The sequence below is a fragment of the Mustela nigripes genome, chromosome 9, assembly GCF_022355385.1.
Source record: "Mustela nigripes isolate SB6536 chromosome 9, MUSNIG.SB6536, whole genome shotgun sequence".
Lineage (NCBI taxonomy): Eukaryota > Metazoa > Chordata > Mammalia > Carnivora > Mustelidae > Mustela > Mustela nigripes.
In genome coordinates, this window is record NC_081565.1 from 7,369,754 (window position 1) to 7,387,565 (window position 17,812).

Consider the following 17,812-nt stretch of genomic DNA (forward strand, 5'->3'; position numbering starts at 1 on the left):
TGTCTCTGTGCCATCCCTGCCCGGGGAGCTGGGCTGCTCGGGGCCCAAGAGGGGCTGGTCTCAGGTCAGGAGACTCTGGTTCGCGCGGTGAGGGTGCCTCAGGTGCCTCCCAGATTGTTCCCGTGCTGGACCCAGGATAAAGTGGGAACTGAAACGGATGCGGCTCCGGCAGAGGCATGACAACATGCCACACACCACAACAGCCTCTACTGTGCCTGCCCTGCGCCAGCCCAGCTAGCATGCAGCATATTTTAGGGACCCTTGGGCCAGCCCCAGAAAGCCCAAGTTTGTTGTCTGTCTCTTGCACCCAGCAGCCCAACCTGGCGTGGCTCCGAGCATTGAGCTGGGGGAAGCAGAGCAGGGCTGGCTCTCTGCTCAGGCTGACTGTTCTGGGGTAGGCCCAGCCCTGTCTCCCCAGCAGTCCCGCCATGCCCCCTGCCCTGTGCAGCCAGGTCTCTTGTCCACAGCACCCAGTTTAAGCCTCTGTCACGCCTTGCGTGATGTTCACTCTAGTTAGCAGAGACATCTCCCTCACACCTGCCGTGCCCTCACCTGTCCCATCCTCTTCCTGTCCTGCAGGCCAGGCTGAGCCGCCTGGGCTTTGGGTTCTGTCCTCTCCCCCTCCTATAGCAAGAGTGTCCTGTCTCTGATCGTCCCCCGCTCTCACAGAGACAGCCTCTGCGTCTCACCAGCCCCCTCCTCGTGTTTCCTGAGCATGCCCCAGACCCCCACATAAAGGACCCTCCATCAACCCAGTAATTCCCTCTAGGTCTCTCCCCCTTGCCCCAAAATGGCCAAATTCCCAGAATATCCACACCCACTGCCCGCAGCTCCTTGCCATCGCTGTGTTCAGCCTCACTCCTGAGGGGCTGTGCCCACCTGGACCACCCATCCCCCTGGTGCACCTCAGATGCTCTCGGTGTCCGTGGGGTCTCATTCTCATATGGGGGGTGGGGCTCCTTGGAACTTGATCACAAGCCTTTTCTCCCCACACTTGTCCTTAACCAGGCTCGCCTCCTGAGCCCCAGCGTATTGCCCGTGCACCAGTTAACCGCCATCGGGTGTCATAATGGCACCTCAAGTTCCTCCTGTCATGATCTGAATCCTCAGACTCCCCCTCCCCAGCTTCCTCTCCTACCCCCTTCCATGACTGGCACCATCCTGTGGCCCTAATCCCAGCCAGAAGCCTGGCACACATCGCTGACCTTGGCTTCCTCCTCCCAGCCCCCACCCACGTGACCCCAGGACCTGTCAATTCTCCCCTTTTCTCCCCTCCTCCCACCAGTCACCTTCCTGATGCAAAGGCACCATCCTCTGCCCTAAGTCACCAAAAGATTCCTCGACCCTCCCTCCCACCCCTCCAATGTGACTATACATGACAACCATGACCTTTTAAGGACATCGGAGCATCTTTCTCATACACATAAGAGAACCTGAATGCTTTTCACGTCTCACTCCAGCTCGACCTTTCATTTCCTGGGATTCTCTGGGGCCCTTTGCACACCCTACTCAAATGGGTTCTGCGTATATATACATACAAGACACCAGTTTGTGCCAGACACTGAGCCAAGAAAGGAGCCCAGCACAGTTCCTGCCCTCCTGGTGCTCCCTAGGATGGGGGAAAATTAATAAATAAATGAACAAGAGGATTTCTGACAGCGTTAAGTGTGATGAAGAAAAGAAAACAAGGTAATGTAATCAGGAGTGCAGGTACATTGGGATGTGTCGGTGACTCAGTTAAGCATCTGCCTTCTGCTCAGGTCATGATCCCAGGACCCTGGGACGGAGCCCCGAGCAAGCTCCCTGCTCAGCGGGAAGGCTGTTTCTCTCCCTCCACCACTACCCACCCCTCCATTTGTGTGCACGTGCACGCTCTCTCTCTATGTCAAATAAAATCTTTAAATTAAAAAAAAGAACGAGGGGACACTGAGTCTGGCAAGGTGACAAGAAAGAATAGGTCAAAGGAGAGCCTAGGGGAAAGGCTTTCAAGCAATGGGAAGGGGGCCTGTAAAAGCCCCAGGTGTGAAAGAATTTTATGCCTAGGGACCAGCAGGGCATCTCCTTGTGGCTGTCTGGTGGGGGTAGGCAGAGTGGTTTGAGATGGGCCTGGGGCCATAGTGAGTGGTATGGATTTTGTTCCAGGGCCTAGGGAAGCCACTGGAGGCTTTAAGCATGAGAGTGACATCATCTGATTTATGCTTTTAAAAGATCACGCTGGCAGCTGTGTTCCTCCCTCTCACTCACCGCTGAATCTCCGGGGCCTAGAGCTGCTCCTGCCCATAGTGAGTGATCAAAATAGGCCTTGAATGAATGCATGCCCCGGACTTCCTGTGTGACCTGGAGGTACTCACTTCTCTCTCTGGACCTTAGTTTCCTCACCCGAGGGACAGTCGGTGGGAATTTCACGCCAGAGTGGGTGGGCGGGACTTGGATTTAGGTTTCCCGCCTCCCCAGGCGGCCTCGAGACCCGAGCCCGCCCCGAGACCCGAGCCCTCCACTAGAGGAGACGGACTGCGGGGGGGTCATCCCTCTGGGGGACCCTAAGCGACGCGCGGCGGCCCCACCCCGTCCTGGACCGCGGTCTGAAGGATGCTGCAGCCCCGGGGGCGGGACCCGCAGGCGATGGCCGGCGCCTCCCGCGCGGATTGGGTGCAGCCGTGACCGGCACCGCGCTATTGGTCGGTCCGGAAGCAGGGGCGGGGACTGGCTCCTGCAGCGCGGCGACCGGGACGCGGCCGGAGCCCGGGAAGCTGCTGCGGGGTGATGGCCGCACCGAGCCCGGGGCCCCACGAGGTAGGTGCGGACCCAAGAGAGGACAGAAAAGGGAAGGGTTGTGGGACAGGACCCAGGCCTCCGTTCCCCGTGCAGCGCGGACACACCCCCATCCAAGCCCTGGAGGGGTCCAGCACTGGGCGGGGACCAGGACACGCCCCACACGGGGCCGCAGGTATGGAGGGGGAAGTCTGGCGGGTGTCCCCAGAGAACTTCCTCGGTTTTCTCATCGCGGGGGAAAAAGCTCCTCCTTCCTAGGGCTGTTAGCTAGTCAAGCTCTCGGCCAGTGCTGGGCACATGGTGGGTGCTCACTACTAATGGGTCAGCGGCTGTGAGCTCAGCTTCGAGCTGACCCTCCGCTCAGCCAGGAGGAACTCCGCATAGATGAGTGAAACCGAGTCCCTGGCGTCACAGCTCCTACTATCAAGGGTTCCTGTGCCTGGAGCAAATATCAAACTGCCACCACGAAGGAGTTACTAGAGTTGTCATTTTACAGATGAGAAAAGGAGATGCAGAAAGGTTAGGTGACTTACCTAAGATCATACAGCTGGTGAGAGACAGGTTTGGCTGCGGAAAGCATTCTCTACCTACTGATAATAATTATCTCCTGGGTGCTGATTGCACACCAGGCACTGCATGGCCCATCACAACACCCAGTGAGGTGGGGGTAGCAGCATTATCCCTGTTTGACAACAGAGGAAACTGAGGCAGAGAGCGATAATAGGAGGGCTCACAGGTACTGCGGGTGGGACTCAAACCTGGGTCTTTCCCCTCTGGGATGCTTCCATGTGCTCATTTCTCCTTGTGCCTCTGCCACCAGGTCCTGGCCCCCTCCCCAGAGGCTGGATGCAGAGCAGCCACCTCGACGTCTGGCCGCCGTGGCCTCCTCTGGCGCCTCCGAGACAAGCAGGCTCGCCGAGGCCTGTTTGAGATTGGCCCGGGGCATGAGCTGCACCAGCTGACATGCATGATGCAAGCAGGGCTGTGGGCTGCCACCCAGGTCTCCATGGACCACCCGCCCACCGTGAGTGGCCCATCTGTGTCCCTTCCTCCCCGGTACTGAGGGCAAGACCACTTGGGGGCCAGGTCCTGCCCATACTGCAGGGTCGGGGATCAGAGAGGGCTATACGAGGAGGAAATCAGGGGCTCAGTTCAGGGGGAGAGGGACATGCTGGGGTGGGGGCTGAGACCAGAGAGCCACAAAGTGCAGTCTGTACTAGGGATGTGAGGAACCCCTTCACCCAGGTGGTTGTTGTGTGACTCTAGATGGTCCTCTGCTTCTTTGGTCCTCAGTGCCCCCATCTGTATAATGGGTGTGGGGTGGATATTGTACTCCATGGTCTCTGATGCCCTCCTGGCTTTGCTAGGGTGCACGGCTGAGAAAGGACCCCACCCCCATCCCGCCAGCCTGGCCCATCCTCCCGGAGCTCAGGGCTGGGGCCAGGCTGGCTCAGCAGAAAGGGTCACCCGACTGCAGTCTCAGCAGCTGGACAGGCCAGGGCGAGCATGTGTGTTTTTGTGTGTGTGCACACATGTGCACAGTGTACAGCATGACCGCATCCCACAGGCCAAGTCCTGGCACAGGGAACTAGAGGTCCAAGAAGAGTGTAGGAGCCTGGGTGGGGGGAGGAAGGGGGACAGTCTTCTAAATTTCGTCACCTGCCTAACAATCTTCCATGGCTCCCCAGTACTCAGCACGGCCTCAGGATCCTGCTGGCTCGAGTCCAAGAGCCAACTGTCCAGCTGCATTCACACGCCCTCCCTCCCTTAATTATTTCAACCACTTGAGCTCTCCTGCCCTTCTGGTGACCACCAATGCTGTTCCCCCTGCTGTGAACATCATGCTCTTCCTCTCCACCCCCTTTCAGATTTCAGCTTAGAGGTCACCTCCCCCGGGAAGCCTCTCTGATCCTGCCCTTCTCACACTGAATCAGGCAGGTCCCTTGGCTTTAAGGCCATCCCCTTTCACTGGGATGGCTTTACTTGGCCAACAGGTACTTCTCGGTGAATGGACAAAGCTCTGAGTTCTGGTCTCTGTTTGCTGGAGCAATCACATTGAGGGAAGGGGGTGAGGCCAGGGGCAGGACTCTTGGAGATCCTGGAGCTGGCAGTGTGGGGCTAAGACTTGACCTGAGCCCCTCCACCCCTCCCTGTAGGGACCGCCTACTGAGGAGGATTTCTCTGAGGTCCTGACCCAGGTCCACGAGGTAGGAAGCCCAAGACTGCTGCATGGGGTGGGGTGTGTCCTGGTCTTCCTTCTCTGTTGTCCTCAGTTTCCCCATCCGTGTAATGGGTGGGCTGGCTTGCCTCAGGTCTTTGCAGAAAGAGTGTGGTTACCCTGATCCTCCCACGCCAGGGCCTACAGCACACACCTGGGCCCCTGTGGACACTGCTGGGGCTGCTCTTCCTCTCCTACAGGGCTTCGAGCTGGGCACCCTGGCTGGCCCCGCCTTCGCCTGGCTGCGCCACTCCCTAGGCCTGGCTGAGGAGGACTATCAGGCAGCCCTAGGCCCCGGCGGCCCCTACCTGCAGTTCCTCAGCACCTCCAAGAGCAAGGCCAGCTTCTTCCTGTCGTGAGCTGGCAGCAGGGGTGGGGAAGGGGTGGGAGTGGTGTCCCTGGGTGGAGGGAACGGGAATGGGTGGAAAGGAAATGGAATGGCCAGGTCAGGGACGGTCAGGGCCAGCTAGAGGTCAGGTGGAGGAGAGTGAGGGCGGGGGGTGACCGGGGCGAGGTGAGGGCCGGCGGGAAGGCCTCAAGCCCAGACAAGGGGAGACAGATCCGCACTCCGGCAGAGGGCCCAACGGGGCCGCTCCAGCCCTGCCTGACCAGTGACCTCTTTCTCCGCCCCACAGCCACGACCAGCGCTTCTTCCTGAAGACCCAGCGGCGTCGGGAGGTGCGGGCGCTGCTCGCCCACCTGCCCCGCTACGTGCAGCATCTGCAGAGGCACCCACACTCGCTCCTTGCCCGGTTGCTGGGTACGACTGGCCGGGGACCGGGGACTGCGGGACGGAGGAAGGGGGGGGGGGGGGGGGGCGCAGAAGACCGAGAGCGAGCGGGGGAGGGGGCCAAGGAGTGGGGCGGCTCCCAGGATGGGGGGCGTTGGGGACCTGAGCCGGAGCCTGGGCGGGCGGGTCCGGCGGCTGGTCGCGTGGGTCGGGCTGCGAGCAGAGTTCCATGGGGGGGCGTGTCCTAGACGTGGGGGGAGAGGAAAGGCGGGCTCGGTGGGCGCGCGCCGAGCCCTGGGGCGGGGCCTCCCGAAGGGGGCGGGGTCAGATCGCCCAGTACCGCGGGCGGGAGGGCATATGGGTGGGGTGGCGCCTGAGGACCGCGCCTCTCTGGGGCTGCCTAGAGCCGGGGGCCAGTCGGGACATCCACCCTAGCTAGGGCAGAGGTCCGGGGGCGCGGCCTGGAGGGGAGGGCTCGGGAGACGCGGGACCTCGAGGAGGAGGCGTGGCCCGGAGTTGGGCCTAGGGCGGGATGGACCAGGGGTTGTCGAGTTGGGGGCCCCTGACCTGGCGCCCTCTCCCCTTCCAGGAGTGCACAGTCTGCGGGTGGCACGGGGAAAGAAGGTGGGTGAGGCCGAGGCGAGGGGGCCGGGCTAGAGGGGGCGGCTGGAGGGTGAGATCCTGTCGTCCCTCACTCCCTACCCCCACCCCCAGGAATTCTTCATCATCATGCTGAGCGTCTTCTACCCCGCCGGTCGCATCTCCGAGAGGCGAGTCCCCTCACAGGGCCCCGGCCCCAGGCGGGGTGTGCCACCTGAAGCACCCATTCTCACTAGCCGATGCGAAGCTGGGGCCCAGGGAGAAGATGGGAGGCACATCCCCGAGATCTCCCAGGGGGTCGGAGACAGAGATAGGCACGACCAGCGTCCCTTGAGCACTTGGGGAGTCTGCATTTATTGCCTACTTTATTCCCAGAACAACTCTGAGGGGCAGGGGTGGTTATCATCCCTGTTTTGTAGATGAGAAGCTGAGGAGGGGGAGGCCCACACCACTACTACGTGAGGAGCAAAGATTCAAACCCTCTGCCTCCTCGGAGGACTTCCTACAAGCCCTTCTGGGGCTGCAGTCTAGGCTTGGACCTCCTGTCGGGGACACTTCTAGGGATGACAAGGTGCAGAGAGACAGGCGCAGGCGGGGATAAAGCCTGGACTGGGCTTCCAAAAGCCTGAGTTCAAATCTCAGCTCTGCCCTATACTTACTGTGTGGTCTTGGGCAAGTCAAAGAAGTTCTCTGAGCCTTTTTCTTCATCTCTGACGTGGGGACAATAATGGAATGGCTTGTGCTGAGGGTTCAAACATCCACCCAGCAGAAGCTCTTGTTTCTTGGTTCCCCCTCTGTGTCAGTCTGTCTAATGCTGAATTGTTGCCCCCTTTCTGTCACCCCCCACACTCACAGGTATGACATAAAGGGCTGTGAGGTGAGCCGATGGGTGGAGCCAGCCCCCGAGGGTAGCCCCCTTGTCCTGGTGCTGAAGGACCTCAACTTTCAAGGCAAGACCATCGACCTGGGTGAGCCATGGAGACAGTCTGTGCCTTCTTTTCCTCCATTCAGGGTCAAGTGAGAAGGGTGTCCCCGGCCCTGCCCTCTGCCTGATCCATTTAGAGCTGGGATTCTAGAGTCAGACAGAGCAGGGTTCAAATCCTGCCTCCACGCTGTATGAGCTAGACAACCAGGGCAAATTGTGGAGGGGTTTCCTCATCTGTGAAATGGGACCGTTAATGACACCTGCCCTCTTGGGTCAGAGATGTGTGGAGCCCTCAGCACCTTGCCTGACACATGAGGAGCACTCAGGTGGGGGCACTGATGCTCCCGCAGGGCCCCAGCGGAGCTGGCTCCTCCACCAGATGGAACTGGACACCGCCTTCCTCCGGGAGCTCAACGTGCTCGATTACAGCCTCCTGATGGCCTTCCAGCATCTCCACGAGGATGAGAGAGGCAGCCTCCTCTTCCGCACGGTCAGGTGGGCCCCCCTACAGGGGCGAGGGCAAGAATGAGGTGATGAGAGCAGGAGAGAGATGGGTGATGGGGGGAGGGGAGACCGCACAAAGGCTTAGAGACTGGAAAGTGCGTGCGTGTGTGTGGAGAAGGAAGAGTAGAGGGCTGGAGAAGCCTGGTTGGCAAGGCTGGTGGGCATGTGTGGACTGCACAGGACTGAGCCAGGGAGATCCAGCTGGACAAGGGCTTCAGTGCTGGTGTAAAGAATCTGCCCAAGAAAAGGATTCTTTTCTTGGTGTAAAGAATTCTCCCCATCCTGAAGGGGATGTGGAGCCACTGAAGGTTTCACAGCAGTTTTCAGACCTATTTAATTCCTACTTTAGAAAGAGCCCTTTATTAATAAAATGAGAGGTTTTATTTATTTATTTGAGAGAGAAAGAGCACAAGCAGGGGGAGGGGCTATGGGCTCAGCCCCTGCTGAGCGTGGAGCTCTGTCTCAGGACCCTGAGATCATGACCTGTACTGCAGTCAGATGCTTAACCAGCTGAGTCACCCAGGCACCCAACAAAGCCCTTGACCTTTAAACCAGTCTTTCCACTTCTAGAACCCTAAGGGCATCACCATTAGCTCCACCATCATGTTGTCCCCTGCTTTATAGTAGTATCTGTTGCTCTTTGCATGCTGACCACGAACCTCATTAAGGTGGGCTCATTCCCATTTTAGAGATGTGAAAACTGAGGCTCAGAGAGGGTAAGTGAGGAGGCAGAATGGCTCCTGAGGATTCATGTTAGTATTTGGTTAGTTACTTGGATTTCTGTCCTCCAAGGCTGAACAGAATAAAGTAGGGGTTAAGGAAGGCACATTAAGGAAAGAAGTCCAATCATCTGGTGGGTGGAAAAGGGAAAAGTGACATCCTCTCACCCAGCCCCCCAACCCACCCTTTGGAGATGGGTGAGGTGTGGGCTGAATCCAGGTTATGGGCTCCCCACATATTGGCTGGACACATCCTGACCAGAGGGTGGAATCCTGCCTTGGGTCTCAGACACGCTCCCCTCCCCGCTGCCCCCCAAGGTCTGACTATCCAAGCTAGGTCAGCTTCTCCTTTGCTCCCTCTATCCCCAGCTGATGCTTAGATTTCGGTCATCTTTCAGCCAGTAAGCCCCAGTTCGCTTATAATGGCTGTTGTCATATTGAAATATGCTGGCTGGTAAGTGCCCACTGCCCCAGGCCCACGCCTACCAGTTCCCAGCCCCTCTTTCAGGATAAACTTTCGCCTCCCACCCCCCATCCCCAAGGCGCACCGCAAAGAGCATCCGTGTTTTGCCCAGGCACCCAGACCACTGGGTTCTGATTGGTCGATGTCTGGGCAGGGCTTGTCTCTCATTGGCTTATTTGTCTCAGCGACACTTCCCCAACTCCCCTCCACCTCCCAGAGGACAAAATTAGGGAATTGAACCTGCTTCTGGCTGGGACTGGGGCCCAGCCAAAAGCGGCTTCCAATTTGGGATACATTTAGAAGGCAAACCGCCCCCTCACACCATCTATAAACTGGGGCTGAACCTTGTTCACACAGTTTCAGCTCTGCCTCCCTGAAACCTCCAGGGTTGGACGACCCCAAACAGAAGTTTAGGAAACACCCCAATACCAGACTTAGCCAAAGTCATATGGTAGGTAAATGAGGAGCCAGTGTCTGTGTGACCCAAAAGTCCTAGAGCGCCACCACCCAACAGAAATGCAATGCGAGGGGCGGGGTGAGGGGCTTAGCCGGTTAGATGGCTGCCTTTCGCTGCGGATCTTGATCTTGGCATCCCGAGATGGAGCCCTGCGGGGGAGGCGGGGGGCCGGGGGCGGGCTCCCTGCTCTGTGGGGAGTCTGCTTCTCCTTCCCCTCTGTGCGTGCTCTCTCTCTCAAATAAATAAATTTTGAAAAGAAAGAATGTAATGTGAGTCACACATGTGGTTTTAAATTTTCTTTAAAAATTTAGCCTCTTTAGAAAAGTAAACAGAAACAGGTAAAGATAATTAAAATATATATATATTTGTTATTCAACACACCCCCAATTTTTATCATTTCGTCGTCAAATCAATATAAACCATTATGAGGTGTTTTACACTCTTTTTCTCATCCTGTCTTGGGAATTCAGCATGTATTTAACACTTAACAGCGCACCTCAGTTGGGACTGGCCACATTTAAAGGCTTCGTGGCCGCATGTGGATAGTGGCTACGGAATGAACAGCTCTAGTCCGTCGTCTACACCTTACTCAGCCTCCCAGTTTATCTGACGTCACAGGCCTGGCACCCAGGAGTTGTGGGAATGAACAGAGGAAGAGCAGGGACAGCGCAGAATGCTGCCTGGGCGCCCCGTGGCTGCTGGGGCCCCCTGGAGGAGGCAGTAGCCTCACTCTCCTGTCGGCCGCCAGGTCTGTGCGAGGGGTACAAAGCCCGGAGGAGCCGGGATCCCAGAACCGCCGGCTGCTGCCTGACTCCCCCAACGCCTTACACATCCTGGACGGGCCGGAGCAACGCTATTTCCTGGGCCTCGTGGATCTGGCCACGGTCTATGGGCTCCGCAAGAGGCTGGAGCACCTATGGAAGACGCTGCGCTACCCGGGCCGGACCTTCTCTACCGTCAGCCCCGCTCGCTACGCCCGTCGCCTCTGCCAGTGGGTGGAGGCACATACCGAGTGACCCGCGCTCGCGGCTCTCCGCATCTGGACAATGGGCGCATGCCAGGAACCAGCGTTGGGCTCCCCTCGCCTGCCGTTCCGCCTTTGGCCTCCAGAGGGCAGTATCCCCCTAACTAATACCATGACAACACAGCCTCACTTGGTGGCGATGCCGTGTTGGTCTTGTGCCAGGGACTCTCCTACGTTAGCTCATTTAACCCTCAAAAAAAAAAAAAAAAAAAAAAAAAAAAAAAAGCTATTATTCTCTTTTTACAGACCATGAAATGGAGGCTCAGGGGGTGAAGGGACTGAGCAAGATCATTCAGCAATAAATGCTGGAACCAGGACTCGACTCTGCCTTTTGGACTCAGGAGCCTGTATTCTTACCCACCAGCTCCCTCAGCCCTGGCCTCCTGCTTTGGGGTAGGGGGCAAGGCTGAAGGCTCCAGCCAAGCGCCTTTGTCGTCCAGATGGGGAAATTGAGGCCCAGAGACTTTAAGGGGCTTGCTATTGGGTAAGTGGAAAGACCTGCCCAAGCACCCAGCCCTCCTCCTTACCTACTGCTCACTGGTTTCCCTTTGGGGTGTTCCCCCTCGGTCCTGCACAAGGGATGCAGGTGGGAGAAGGGGGGAGGATTGAGGGGCCGGCATCTCTAGAAGACACTGTGTTGAGGCCGACCATTGAACTTGAGTAAGCTCTTCCCTATACCGGGAGTCATTTTTCTCATCTGTGAAGTGGGAGTAGGGGTCAGACCAAGGGTATGGCAGCATGGAAATTAGCAGGAGCAAAGAAACGCAGTACTTGCATGGCCTCTGATCATTCCTTCTCCTTCCTCCAGGAAACTCCAGTCTGGCCTCTGACCCTGGTCCAATCCCACCATACCCAAGTAGGCCTTTCCTCTAGAGCTGCTCTGGGGCCTGAGTGTTTGTGACCAGGGCAAGGTGCTAAACCTCTCTGTGCCTCAGTGGTTTAATCTGTACAATAGGAAGGATGAAAATGACTTCATTAACTCATTAAATATTTATTGAGCTCCTATCATGTGACAGGCCCTCTCCTGGGTGATGGGAACCGGGGGTGGGGCAAGATTCGCAGATTCCACCTTCACAGAGCCTGGGGAGAGAGAGCGACAGAAGCAGCCTGATGTGACCCAGCCTCATGAAGGAGCCTGGGGGCACTATGCTGAGGGAAGGGGCCTCCCCCTAATAACTGGATGAAGGTGGGGCTCTATCTTCTTGACTGAGACCAGAAGAGTCAGATGCAGCCCTGGGAGGGTCTGCCATGGCAGACCACGGCAAAGGTCTGGGGTGACAGAGAGCCTGATACTTGAGAGAAAGAAACATTTCACTGTGGCCGGAGTTTGGAGTAGGAGGGACAATGTGGTGGGTAGGGGGAATGTTGTGCGTCAATAGCTGACCCCCAGGACAGGAACCGGATCTTGGGAGAGCCATTCAGCTAATACCAAACATTGCCAGTCCATTAGCCTTCAGAGAAAATGAGGCAAAATGGAGGGCGGGGAGGGAGCGGGCAGGCACTGGCGTGGGGGCTCCTGGAATATGTATACAATTGACCTCACCCCTAGTGGTCTGGGTGACCTTGGATGATTATTCAAGCTCTCCGTACTGGCCCAAGTCACAGAGAATTTCTTGTTTTGGCTCAGCAGGAAGTTGACACATTAGAGGCCATCAGTCAGGAGGTGGGTGCGTTGAGGAAGCACAGTAGCGGTAGGGCTGCACAGCAGGAAACGGGGGGTTTGGCCATACGTGGGCCCAGGCTCTGGACCCGGCAGGACTGAGTCAGAGCCTTTAAGTCCTGCACTCACAGATAAGGATGGTTCAGCCCCTCACCTACCTGGGGTCTCTGGCAAGGGCCTGAGCCAGAGCTTGAGGCTGGAGGGGAATGTGAGTTATCCAAGGTCTTATGGGGACCCAGGATTCCTGGTTCTCCTCACTTGGTCATTCAAAAGACATTATCTAGCCTCTAGTGTGTGCTGGGTGTTGTGCAGCTGCTAGAAATGCCCGAGACCATGACTGGCCAGACTCTGCTCCATGTAGCTGAGAGTCTAGTGGGTGTGTGGACCAGTTAGTACACAGGATGATTTCAGACTGTGACCGGTACTATGAAAAAGACCAAGAAGGGGACTTAGAGGGATGGGCATGTAGTGTTACATAGAGTGCTTAGCATGGGCCTTTCTGAAGAGGTAACATTTGAGCTGAATGACAGGAAGGAGCTGGCTATGTGAGTAGAGCAAACAGCAAGTGCAAAGGTCCTGAGGTAGGGATGAGCTCAATGTGATTGGGGATCAGAAGCATGCCCAGGGTAGGTAGAAGGTGGTTAAGAAGATGGAAGTTCCCACCGTACAGGGCCTTGTATGTCATGGTAAAGAGAGTGGTCTTTTGCCAAAACCAAACTGAAGACCTTTATCTGAGCCTGCGGAACTTCCCACTGACAGTTCTACTGTGGATGTGTGATCCTCGTCTGCTCTGCAAGTCCAGGGCATTTGGGCATGTCCTTGTCTCCATGTGATCCTAACAAGGAGAGAGTTGCCTGTTTGGGGAAAGAATGGTCACTTCACCAGCCATTGTGGGTGATGAATGAATCCTTAGGGAATTTCTCACCTTTGTCCCCTTAGGGTTGGGGCTACAAAGAGAGACCCTTGAGGGATGATGACTTGGGGGGGGATGCAGGAGAACTCTGGCTTTGGGGACCCACTGTGTGCCTGGCCTTGAGTGAATAGGAGAGTACAAAGAGAGAGATTGAACTTGGACCACTACCTTCTAGCTGTTCCCAGGCTGCGGGGGAGGGACAAGGTGGGCCTGTACTCAAAGGAAGCTCAAGGGCAGGGCTGCCATAGAGTGTCACCTTCCCCCCATAGGACAGGGAGAGGCATGGCCGACTTGGCTTTGCACTGGAGCAGAACAGGTAGCCTTGGGAAGTTGCTCATCTGGGTACAGATACCCAAACATGGGTACCTTGGCATTGCGCCCACACTAGAGGCTCTGAGAAAAAGGCAAATGGAATTTGAACTGGGGTCGGAGCAGAAACCTAGCCTGGATCCCAGGGGAAGGTCCTGCAGAGGAGGGTGTGATGGAGGTAGTAGAATGAGCTTTCTGGCCCATAGAGCATTTTACATAAAACACTTTATTTTTTTAAAAAAAGATTTTATTTATTTATTTGATAGAGATCCCAAGTGGGCAGAGAAGCAGGCGGGGTGGGGTGGGGGGGTGGAGCAGGCTCCCTGCTGAGCAGAAAGCCTGATGCGGGACTCAATCCCAGGACCCTGGGATCATGACCTGAGCTGAAGGCAGAGGCTTTAACCCATTGAGCCACCCAGGCGCCCCTAAAAAACACTTTAGATGAGAAGCATGCCCTCCACTTTTCTGCAGGCACACTCCTCCGTATGGCCCTGTATCTGTTCTTTCAACCCTTTCCAGCCCCTGAAAGGCACTTGAGTTTGAACTTCCCAGGGGACCCCATCTGAGCCTTCAAATGGGATATATTTCAGCATCTACAGGGGTGCAAGACTGAATTGGTTGGGTTTTGGAGGACACTTTGGGAAGGGGGAGGCAAAGAGGTGAAAATACGTGGCAGTGAGATAGCTCAGAGTTGGAATCTTTTAAAAAAATAAAAAAAAAAAAGATTTTATTTATTTATTTGACAGAGATTACAAGTAGGCAGAGAGGCAGGCGGGGGTGGGGAGGCAGAAGCAGGCTTCCTGCTGAGCAGAGAGCCTGATGTGGGATTTGATCCCAGGAGGCTGGGATCATGACCTGAGCCAAAGGCATCGGTATAAGGAACAGAGCCACCCAGGTGCCCTCAGGGTTGGAATCTTAACTCTATCTCACTGGCAGGAGCTGTTTCCTAGGCAGAGAAGCAGACAGAGAGAGAGGAGGAAGCAGCGGGGCTCGATCCCAGAACCGGGGGATCATGACCTGAGCCGAAGGCAGAGGCTTTAACCCACTGAGCCACCCAGGTGCCCCTGGCAGGAGCTGTTTTAATCCTCACTTCATAGAGAAAAACTGAGGCTCAGGTGGCTAGGGTCGCCAGAGAAAATAGAGAACGCCCAGTTACACTGGAATGTCAGATTTTTATTTTTTATAAGTGTTTTTTTTTAAAGATTTTATTTATTTATTTGACAGACAGATATCACAAGTAGGCAAAGAGGCAGGCAGAGAGAGAGAGGAGGAAGCAGGCTCCCTGCAGAGCAGATAGCCCGACGTGGGGGCTCGATCCCACGACCCTGGGATCATGACCTGAGCCGAAGGCAGAAGCTTTAACCCACTGAGCCACCCAGGTGCCCTGTAATGTCAGATTTTTAATATAATTATGCATTGTTTATCTGAAATTCCAGTATAACTGAGCGTCCCGTATTTTACCGGCTAAATCTGGGAATCCTACGAGCTTGAAACCCAAGGCAGCCTGACCCCAAGGCCCTGCTTAATTTTCCCACCCATCTTCCAGTTTCACAAATGGAGAAACGCGAGCCCGGACCGCTGGGTAGCCACCGCGCCGGTTCCCACACTCCGTAGGTCTTTCCTCTGCGCGCCGCCCACAAGACCCCCGAGAGCAGCTACCAAGAAACGTGGGAGGGCGGGAAAAGGGGGGAGGAGCGCGCCCTCGGACTCCGCCCCCGGCCCCCCGGCCCCGCCCCTATCCGGAGGCTCCGCGCCCAGCCACGCACTTCCCTCCCCCGCAGCGGAGGCGGTGCTCGTATGTCCCGCCCCCGTCTCCCGGGACCCGCCCCCAGCGCTCCAAGCTCCTCCCGGTCCTCGCAGACCCCGCCCCCGCTGCCGGCGGCTCACGTTCGGTTTCCATCCTCCAGAAGCCGCGGCCGCGGTGCCGCCTCCGCCCCAGGGCTCCGGCTTCCCGCCCGGACCGCCCGGTTTGCGGGCCATGGAGCTCCGAGCAGCGGATCGAGAGCAGCCGGAGCGCCCCAGCCCGTCTGCCTGGTTAGCGCCTGGCCGGGGGAGGGGGCGTTGGAATCTGGGAGAGGGGTGGAAATATCCCGCCCCAGGCCTCTCCGTCCATCCCCCTTGTAGTGAGGTAGGAGGGATGGGGCGGCAGTCGGGGCTCCTGGCTCCCGGTTCTAACTGACCCAGACTCGACGAGTGACCTTGAGCCCAGGGCTCCCCCTCCCTGCCTCTCCTTCCCCATCTGCACAAATGGGGATTGGGTTGGTGGGATGTTTCCCCGAAGGTCACTCGATACCAGCTCCTTTACGACCGCGTTGTCCGGTGTTGGGGGCTTTAAGGAGTTTGATTCCTGGAAGTCATCTGCCTTGACCCTGGCCCATCCCCTCCGCTGCCTCAGTTTCCCTGCGGCGTTTCCTCAGAGGCCCAGGACCCAGCTCTGAGTTTCTGGATCTTGGCAGGTGCCTGGCCCCCATCCCTTCCCAGCGCGAGCCCTGGAGACGGCAGCCCCCCGACTGCTGAGCAGCGGCAGCAGCATGAAGGCCCCGGTAAGTGGTGTAAGGAGGAAGGCTCTTGGGGAACTTCCGGCACAGCAGCCTCCTAACCTCTCCCACCCCAGAACTGACTCACTTCTGACCCACTGCTCCTGAGCTGAGAAGGGCAGACGGGTCTCAAAGCCCTGCTGATCTGGTCTGGCAGGCCGTGAGGCTTCAGACAAGTGGTGTTCCCTCTCTGGTTTCAGGGCCTTGCCGGTCTCCGCTGTGACATGGAGATCATAGTACTATGTCCTGTAAGCATTCTGGAGGGCAGCTTCCCAGGAGAGGCAGCGACCTGGGAGGGAGATAGTTGCTCTTGACTTTATTCAGGAACCCCTGGTTGAGGAAGAGGGCCCTAGATGTTGGGGGGAGTCCGCCACGACTGCTCGAATTTGGGTGTCTGAGTCCCTTGTGGGCAAGAGGACCAGGTGCCAGGCAGAGCCCGAGGCCTCAGGGGCTGAACCCCCTCCCTGGCACAGCTGGCCACAGAGAGATTTATTTTTAGAAGCTGATGTGGCTTGTGGGTAGAAAAGGGTGGGCCTCTGGTAGGGTATGCCTTGGTGGGGGGGGACCCTGGGGGCTGCTTTCCCCCCCTCTGGTTTTCAGAGCACCAACAGCTGCTGGGTGGATTCTGGTGGGGGAGAGCTGTGCCTTGGGCAGGCTGGGAGAATTTTAGAGCCCAGAGAGACACAGATGGTAATCAGGGTGGCCCAACACATGAGGGCAGTCCCAGGTGGTCCCCTCTTTCCTGTGGCCCCTCCTTGAAGGCTGGGTCACGGAGTCTGCCAGCAGGGCCAACAGACCCGGAGGGCTTCCTGGTTCAGATGGCCTCTGGCACATGTGTTTTGGAGGTGGGAGCCTCCTCTGTGGCCCAGCTTTCAATTATTGAAACCATTCTTTGAGTGACACTTCCCTCACTTCCTGGGCCGCTGACCCAGATTGAGATCATCAGCTAGGGGGCCGGCCACTGAGCAGCTGGGGGAGGGGGCAGGGGATGGGCACACAGGCAGCCTGGGTCCCAGGTCTGAAGGACGACAGTTGCCCTTTTGAGGGGCCGCTCTCCCATCTTGGGGACCACTTTACGGTACACAGAGCGTTTTTACCACAGTCCTTACTGGCCATACTGCAAGTGTCGTGGAATTTCAGAATTTCAGAAGCAGAAACAGGCCCAGAGGAGTGGAGGGTCGTACCCAAGGCTGCCCAGAGCACCAAGGCTTCCAGTTTCGAGCATGGGCTCTGCAGCCTGGATTTAAGGCCCTGTCCTGTTGCTGTCTTGCTGTGGGACCTCGAGTACCCCAGATTCCTTATCTAGAATATGGGGATAATAAGAGGTCTTGTCTCCACAGCCTGAGCCTGGCAGCCCAGAGGAAGCCCTGGTTAATGGAGACCAGGGCTGTGCTAATGTTCTGGAAGCTACTGAGCTGGGGTTTGGACCCATGAGGCTGGGGTGCAGCCCCAGCCCAGCAGAGGCTTCTAGGAGCCCCAGAGACCCCTACCCACACCCCATGACCACTGTCTCCCCCAGGGCCGGCTCCTGCTTGTCATTCTGTGCTCCTTGGGCTTCTCTGCTGCCTACGTCCTGCTATGCTGCTGGGCCTGCCTGCCCTTCTGCCTGGCCTCCTGCCTGTCCCCCCAGCCCTCCACCAACTCGAGGCCCACTGTGCCGGGGCCCCTACACTTCAGCGGATACAGCAGCGTGCCAGATGGGAAGGTGAGCTGGGCGGGCACTGTGTGGTGACAGGGTTGGCCCTGGCTGCCAGGCTGCTCCCAAGTGTCTGGGTGTGAGAACCAGGCTTATGCCAGGCCAACCTGGACCCCAGGCTTGGCTCCTGTGCTCACCAGCTGTGTGACATTCAGCAGCCGGTTCTCCTCTGTGAGCCCCAAGGTCTAAGAAGAAATGGTGTTTTTTTTTTTTTTTTTTAAAGTTTTTTTTTTTTTAACAGAGAGAGTTCCCAGGCAGGACGCCGGCAGGCGGGGAGGGCACCGG

The 17,812-nt window shown here is 57.3% G+C and overlaps 2 protein-coding genes across 6 annotated transcripts in view; both read left to right on the forward strand.

Moving 5' to 3' along the window:
* The first annotated feature begins 2,705 nt into the window (after window positions 1-2,705).
* On the forward strand, window positions 2,706-11,348 carry PIP5KL1 (phosphatidylinositol-4-phosphate 5-kinase like 1). Of its 5 annotated transcripts, XM_059410722.1 has the most exons (11): window positions 2,706-2,793; window positions 3,593-3,796; window positions 4,929-4,979; window positions 5,191-5,345; window positions 5,626-5,750; window positions 6,310-6,344; window positions 6,435-6,490; window positions 7,176-7,288; window positions 7,596-7,740; window positions 10,137-10,896; window positions 11,221-11,348. In XM_059410722.1, exons 1-10 carry the CDS (start codon window positions 2,764-2,766, stop codon window positions 10,402-10,404), a joined length of 1,182 nt encoding a protein of 393 aa, XP_059266705.1. In that variant the 5' UTR covers window positions 2,706-2,763; the 3' UTR covers window positions 10,405-10,896; window positions 11,221-11,348. The 5 variants fall into 5 exon arrangements, with proteins under 5 accessions (XP_059266705.1, XP_059266707.1, XP_059266706.1 ...); XM_059410724.1 differs by lacking the exon at window positions 11,221-11,348 and having other exon boundaries at window positions 7,596-7,735; window positions 10,137-10,293; XM_059410723.1 differs by lacking the exons at window positions 10,137-10,896; window positions 11,221-11,348 and adding an exon at window positions 9,859-10,124.
* A 3,810-nt stretch (window positions 11,349-15,158) lies between these two features.
* The window catches only part of ST6GALNAC4 (ST6 N-acetylgalactosaminide alpha-2,6-sialyltransferase 4), a 9,818-nt gene continuing 7,164 nt past the window's right edge, over window positions 15,159-17,812 (forward strand). The window contains exons 1-3 of the mRNA XM_059410720.1: window positions 15,159-15,328; window positions 15,751-15,837; window positions 17,351-17,536. Coding sequence (XP_059266703.1) covers window positions 15,826-15,837; window positions 17,351-17,536 — 198 coding nt within the window. The 5' untranslated portion in view covers window positions 15,159-15,328; window positions 15,751-15,825. The remainder of the gene's footprint in view (window positions 15,329-15,750; window positions 15,838-17,350; window positions 17,537-17,812) is intronic.